This window comes from Morone saxatilis, unplaced genomic scaffold (assembly GCF_004916995.1).
Source record: "Morone saxatilis isolate NCDOM2014 unplaced genomic scaffold, NCSU_SB_2.0 Contig10, whole genome shotgun sequence".
Lineage (NCBI taxonomy): Eukaryota > Metazoa > Chordata > Actinopteri > Moronidae > Morone > Morone saxatilis.
In genome coordinates, this window is record NW_023339652.1 from 4,732,766 (window position 1) to 4,740,116 (window position 7,351).

The 7,351-nt window shown below is 41.3% G+C and overlaps 1 protein-coding gene and 1 long non-coding RNA gene across 2 annotated transcripts; one reads left to right on the plus strand and one right to left on the minus strand.

The window, feature by feature from the left end:
* Positions 1-847: 847 nt before the first annotated feature.
* LOC118337730 lies at positions 848-5,706 on the minus strand. Its single transcript, XR_004797186.1, has 2 exons — positions 5,568-5,706; positions 848-2,571 (listed from the first exon to the last, which is right to left on the minus strand). It is a non-coding gene; the product is annotated as an uncharacterized LOC118337730 (long non-coding RNA).
* Positions 3,694-6,149, plus strand: myf5 (myogenic factor 5). Its single transcript, XM_035674813.1, has 3 exons — positions 3,694-4,263; positions 5,238-5,310; positions 5,616-6,149. Exons 1-3 carry the CDS (start codon positions 3,811-3,813, stop codon positions 5,810-5,812), a joined length of 723 nt encoding a protein of 240 aa, XP_035530706.1. The 5' UTR covers positions 3,694-3,810; the 3' UTR covers positions 5,813-6,149.
* Positions 6,150-7,351: the final 1,202 nt, after the last annotated feature.

A 7,351-nucleotide genomic window follows, 5' to 3' on the forward strand; every position in this document is an offset into this window, starting at 1 on the left:
TTGGGACTCTGCCTCATATCTCAGGCCTGCACACACACACACACACACACACACACACACACACACGTAAAGTGTCACACGTAAGGTTTATCAGAAGCTAGAGACCTCCATATGTCATTCAGCATTTTAAAGAGTATAAGTATCGCATGTGAATGTTTCATAGCTGTGAGAACAAAAGACCCTCCGAATTGTTCTGTGGAGCATCTTTAACTGGTCACTCAACACACTTTTTTAGACACTAAAAGCGCAGAAAGGGGGACGACCTTCAAACTTAAGTATGGTTTGAACTCCTCCTCTGGTTCTTTCTACTGAGTCAGAAAAGATTCTGCAGGACATTAAAGGTAATAAAGGTTGAAACAAACTTACTTTTACTACTTTAAAATAGTATCTAAAGTTGTAAAGCAGCCCCAAATGTGTTCTTAAGCACAGTACTTTAGTAAATATACTTTAATTTCCAATATTGCTGAAGCTAAATTCATGTATTTAATTTTACTATAATGTACCATAATTAGTGTTTTTACAATTGTTCATCTTTGAGGTTTAATTTAATGTTTATTTGCTGCTTCATTGGTCCCTGTTTTCAGGAGCATCAAATATGGTCTTAACTGATCGATTGTGTTAAATTAAGTTTTTTTAATTTAGTGGCTTGGTAGGCAAAACTACTGTCCCCTTGGAATATGTGTTAATTTGTGTATTAGAGTAGTGTTTCTACAGTTATTATTCCACTACATCCCTTCACCTTAAACCACATGATGCAAAACTACTTTCATAATTACCATGTTTTTACTGAAAATACAAAAAAATTAATGCAGGACAAACCTGTAATGTAGTAGTTTTTTTTGTTTTGTTTTACATATTTCTAATGGTATGTTTGTTTCAGTAAAGGATATTAATACTTGTTCCACCACTGAGCTGAATTAAAAACTGAAGAACATACAGTAATCCAGGGCTCTTATGGCTCTTTTCAACAGAACCATTCATATCTTTTACCAAATATCCTGTTTTCTGTAGGAACCAGACAGAAACATGATATCTCCAAACACTAATGTGATTTTAATGGGTTCTTGCTCACTCACTCAGTTGTGTTACTTCACTACATTTTACAGCTCCATGGGTATCTGCTAATTTAATGTCTGTTTGGTAATGACTTCATTTGACCAACAAAATCAACAATAACAATTTGTGTAAGAGAAAGAGTTGTTTGGTTAAATGTGTGCACTTATTACTGTCTAAAAATGCAAATATTTAGTTGAAATACTCTATATAAACCTGCATTTTGTGCTATTAGAAGTGTTTGCTATAAAGCTATCCAGCTGTGTTTGGAACATTACTGTCTTATTTTAAGCATGCACTCCCCACAAAGAAGCAGAACCGTCTCAGAGCCCCGACTCTTTCTTGTCTAACTTTACAGGGATTTCGGTGTTACTGATGACACCATATAATTCTCATTTGGCTGTGAAGGCAGTGTTTTAAAAGTCAAAGCTGATGAAAGGCGAGCTGGTATAGGAAGAGGGTGGGGGGGAAGGGGATAAGCCTGGAGCCTGAGTGCTCTGATTTATCCAGACTTTCCTTGAATATCCTGCTAGGAAAAGGATTCACTGCAGCAGGACTGGCAGTGCACCTCTTTCTGCTCACTGCCAAACAAATGGCGTTGCCACTCAAAATGTTTTTTTGTTTCACTAATTCTTGTGGGGACTGTAAAATGGACTTGGACTTTATGTGGGGGTGAAATAGCCTTTAACAAGAAGCCACTGAGTTTTGCAAAAGAATGCACCTTTATTTTTGTATTAAACTTTATTTACTCACAAAACTGATTTCCCCTAATCAAATTTCACCAACAGTATTTTGGCTGTTAAAATATACTTAAATATGAAAGTAGAATTAAATATGGGCTTTAAAGAGGTATCTATTTTACAGGAATGTAAGTGATGAATTGCCTCTCTGTCAGGGTTCTTGTGTTGCACCAAACAAGCAGCATATTAAGTCAAAGCATGACACACTTTAGAAGAAATAAGGTTTTCAGACGTGAGGAAGATGGACATAAAAGATCACCTCCTGCCCTTCACTTAACTCTGTCTCTGACCCTTGAGAACAACAAAAAAGCAAACTCAAGAGAGTTCCCAAGAGACCAGCCGAGCGCACAGATCACAGAGCACGGCCTGCGCGCAATGTCTGCGCCAATATAAGCTCCAGTGTGCTCCCAATAACACCATGTGCTGCGCCAATCTAACTCCAGCCTCAATTAGCTATCGGTTGATACAAGGTTTTCTCATTGTCCCTCGTTGTTCTCAGCTTTACCAGCCTTTGATCTTCTCAGCGGCTACAAGCGCAGGCGAGCCGATGTCTTCTTCAGCTGTGCCTAATCCAAACTCCGACGGCAATTCAGAGGCAGCAGGTACTAGTGTTTTCTTAGGTGCGCACAGTTCCCAGAGAAGGGGGCTCGCCAAACGTTTTGACACATTGTGAGAAATATCCGCATTGTATCCTTGTAAGCTGTCAACAGCATCATTACCTAAACTCGTCAGGGTCGAACTGCAAAAGCCTCTTTCGGTCTTCTGGAGGAGAACAATTCTGCAAATGGAGAGACAATTCAACTTCAGTCCGGCGCAGTTTAATGTCAGCGTCTTTATTTTCTTGGCACAGCTTGTAAAATCACAGCACAAAGCAGACTCTTTCTACTCATATAAGTAAATTACATTTGATAAAAGTCTGATTGTCTAATGCACTTTAAAAAAAATAAAATATCTAATGAATTTATCTTCCCAGTTTCGTCCTCTTATAAAAAAGAACAAATAGAAGTCATGCTGTGATTTCTGCCCTACAAACAACTTTGAATTTCTCATTGCTTAAAGCCCCTCATACCCTCAGTCCTCCAGTTGAATAAAAACTACAGCACCATCTGTTGTGTGCTGAATTGAAGTACTTGACTTGTGTCAATGACTTTTAATGGTTAAAATTTGGTCCTTGGAGGCAAAATGGTGCAGGGAATTGGGCGCAGTGGTGTCAATTGTGTAATTACTGTTTTAATGAGCTTTGGCAAACAGAGATCACTTCATTTGCAGCACCTTCAGTGATGAGCCCAGGGTGTTTAGAGTGGGCTTACCACTGTAATGTGAATTCACAGGGCTTGAAATGTTACACCTCCCTTTGCAGCTGGGCTGCATCTGCAACGCTGTTGTCTCCACCGTAAAAATTGGCCCGCATACTCCTACGAGTGGTCACCCTCTTATTCTGCAGTTTGCCTAAACAAAACACGCTCCCGTTAATATTTTTGTCTTCATAGCTAAGTGTCACTTTCATTGTCAGCTATGGCATGATGTCTGCAGGCCGGTTGCAGCTAAATCAAGCGAAATGAAGCACTTATGGTGCTTTGAAAACAGGTCATGTGGTGGTTAAAGCTGCAAATGTTCACCCACAATCCTGAAACATTCCCAAGTATTGTATTCATCATGGCCTTGCAGGAGAAGGGCCCTTGGAAGGAGAGAGTGGTGATGAGTAGGAAAACACCAGTAAGTGCAGATGTGGGAAACTCTGCAGGGTACTGGGGGGTGAGAGGCAGCGGGTTGGGATGGGGCAGGGAGGGAGCTGAGCTAACTCCAGCCTGCCTTCTGGCTGGGCCAATGGGCCATGGTAATTAGATCTGGCCAATGTGGGCCCTAGGCTCCGGCCTGGGGGCATATAAGGGGGGCCCAGGGCAACAGACCCCTCATATCACTCAGAGGTCTCCTCTCTCTCACCCCACTCCTCTACCCTCCTTACTTCCTTTGTGCCCATCTCTCCATCCATTCAGACTTCTTTCTTCAACACACTATGGACGTCTTTTCACCATCCCAGGTCTACTACGACAGAGCGTGCGCTTCATCTCCAGACAGCCTGGAGTTTGGCCCCAGTGGAGAGCTCACTGGCTCTGAGGAGGATGAACACGTCAGGGCCCCCGGAGCCCCTCACCAGCCTGGACACTGCCTCCAGTGGGCCTGCAAGGCCTGCAAGCGCAAGTCCAACTTTGTGGACCGCAGACGGGCTGCCACCATGCGTGAGCGCCGGCGGCTGAAGAAAGTTAACCATGCTTTTGAGGCTTTGAGGCGCTGCACCTCGGCCAACCCCAGCCAACGTCTGCCCAAGGTGGAGATCCTGCGCAACGCCATCCAGTACATCGAGAGCCTGCAGGACTTGCTACATGAGCAGGTGGAAAACTACTACGGCCTGCCTGGAGAGAGCAGCTCGGAGCCTGGGAGCCCTCTGTCCAGCTGCTCTGACGGCATGGTAAGACCTCTGATCCACATGTTCTGCCTCTTCATGCCAACATCTGGTTGTGCGGAGTCTTGCTGGCCGTTGCTGCAGCTCTAAAACCGATACAATGTCAGGCAGAGAAGTAACTACAACTGCATACAAGACAGAAACTTCACTTGAAAAGGCCTTTATTGTTGACCAAAGTATCTCCAGAGTCTTGCGTTTAATCGAATGCACCATTGCCATTTCTCATTACCGTGTAAGGTATTTCATTTCCAAATAGAGACAGGATTTCCAATTTAGAAACCTATTAATCAAATCAACTTTTCTTGCCCCAAGACCTCAATTACCATGCTTCCCCATGCATGTCATACTCTCCTGAATTCTTTAATACAAACATCTATTCAGTAGTTTTACATGTATTTCTCTCCTCTGTTATTAGAAGTAAGGATTAATTAATTGTTCTCGACAACAGTCTGAAAGTGAGACAGTGTATCAGCTAATACAAAAGAACTTATAATGCTGGATGGAGTAATGGCTTTCCCACCACCGGACACTTTATAGCCCTAATAAACCAAACTAAATCCACCTTACTGAAGTCTGGCAGGAAAAACTGGGCGCTTTTCTGCATTCCATCCTGACTGCATGTTCTGCACCGCTGCCAGGATTTTCTGCAGATTTACTTGGAGAAAGTGTCATCTTGCACAAACTGGTGTTGCTTCCACTGATACAATCAATTCGCCACGCTCAGACCCGGGCAGGGGAAGGGAGTGCACACTGCCACTTTGGCTTTAAGGTGGATGTGAAATAAAGAAGCCCATAACTTTGGAATTCAGGATTTATTAGCCTGTCCAGCAAATCATGAAGGGCATTGGATGTTTTTGCCCTTTTTCTGCTTCTTCCTAGCCCATATATATTTATACAAACATAACACATTTCTGTTCCCTGTGTTTTTTTTTTTTTTTTAAAGAATTCAAGGGTAAATTTTATTTCTCATTTTCTTGCAGGTTGACAGCAACAGTCCAGTGTGGCAACAGCTGAATGCAAACTACAGCAACAGTTATTCATATGCAAAGAACGGTAAGACCTTTTGACAGCAACAGCAGCCTGATATGAATATGACATGCATTCATGCCAGCATAGCGCTTTAAAAATCTAATAACTGAATCACTGAATGCTGGATAATCTGGGAGTCCTATAGTTTCAGGATTTAACTGTTATAAAATGAAAAACCTGATAAAACATTTAAATGAAAATGTTTTTCATAAACTAAAATCCTCTGTCTATACATGTCATGCATTTTTACACACATCATACATATGTGGTATTATACTTACTAAAATGATCCCTGTATTTACATCCTGACTTTGTCTTCCTCTTATCAGAGAGTTTGTGCGATAAGACAGTCGGAGCCTCCAGTCTGGAGTGCCTCTCCAGCATCGTGGACCGTCTGTCCTCGGTGGAGTCCAGCTGCGGACCGGCAGCTCTGAGAGACACGGCCACCTTCTCCCCCGGCAGCTCCGACTCACAGCCCTGCACGCCGGAGAGCCCCGGATCTAGGCCCGTCTACCACGTCCTGTGAAGGAAACTTGGCTTTGACGTGGATTTGTAGCCACAGGCGGGCAAACAGCAGCTGCATTTGCAACAAGAGATAAGAACTAGTTTTGTGCAAATCTGAAGGTGACTCAGCTGAATCTGAGGACCTGTGGCAAGCAGATTTTATATTGTACATGAGATTGTAAATATGTAATGTAAATGCCCATTTATTCTATACATGCTATATACCCAATGAGACATATTTAATTATGACAGTTAATGTAATGTTGCATTATTCCAACATGAAGTGGTATTTAAGCAGTTTGAATTTCTTACTTTCCATGTTGTTGTGAACATTAAATCTTTCACTGTTTTGTATAAAACGTCCATTTCTTTCTGTTTCTTTGTGTTCAGATATGTCATGAATCATCCTGTTAATGCAGGAGGAAAAACTAGCTAAAATAGTGACAAAATTAACAGAGATTTGTGTTAATCACTTTTAAGACACCACATTATGAACGTCAAGTTAGACACATCGATATGACACCAAAAATTGTTGACTAGCTCACACTATTTTACAAGATTTTTTTTACAAGAAATGAAACAGGCCCTATTCTGCAAACACACAGAGTAACACATTATCTAACAGTGAAAGCAGTTACCATCATTGTAATACTGATTTGTTTTTTTTCCTCAAATGCATAATGTGCTTTTACTACAACAACATAAATTAATCATCCAAGATAGCAGTTCCCTGCACATTTCACCTGATAATGACTCCAATAAAAATGGTTTGATCACAATAAAAGGGCAAGTTATTTATTATGTGACAAGACTGTCTCGCGCAGGGCTCGTCCCCGACAGTCCAGACTGTCTCCAGCTAACAAGGTGTGGAGATCACATTAGAAACTGATAGAGGTCAGCTGATACCATTAATCATTTGACATTGCTGTAATCGCTCATGTAGCCTACTGCATATAAGTCATTCCAGCAATGTGAAAGTGCATTTTTATCCTTCTGAAATACGAATTTCTGTATCATTGGAAGGATTTTAAACGAATTAAAAATGCACATTTTGTCTTTGATCTCTTTAGATGTGCCTGGGGAGTGTGTTTAGGGGTGGGGGGCAGCACTGTGTGTGTACCTTTCCTTCCAAATGTGAGTCATTATGAACACCCTTGATTGTACCATCAACACCAGAGTAGAGAACAAATGGCCTCTAATTGTACTTATTGTGTGACTGAGGGGGAGGGAGGTTACATGCGGTGTGTCATACTGCATCATGTGTTTCATCACGCTGTAAGTGAGCAGTATTTTTGTTGTTTATATTCTACATGGCACTATGCTTTCAAATCACAATATTTCCACTGAAAATCCCATTACTACATTCTCTGCTCTCTGAATCATATTTCTATTCCTATTAAATCTTCTGCTTTTATGTGCTCAGTCTTTGTTAAATTAGAAATAAAGAGAAAATTTCAGATATTCTCCAATTTCAGTTTTTCTTTGTACTTCTCCTCTATTACTCCTTTTTATTCTGGCTGAATATATTATATTTTGCTCTGGTCTTGAGCATTATATTCCT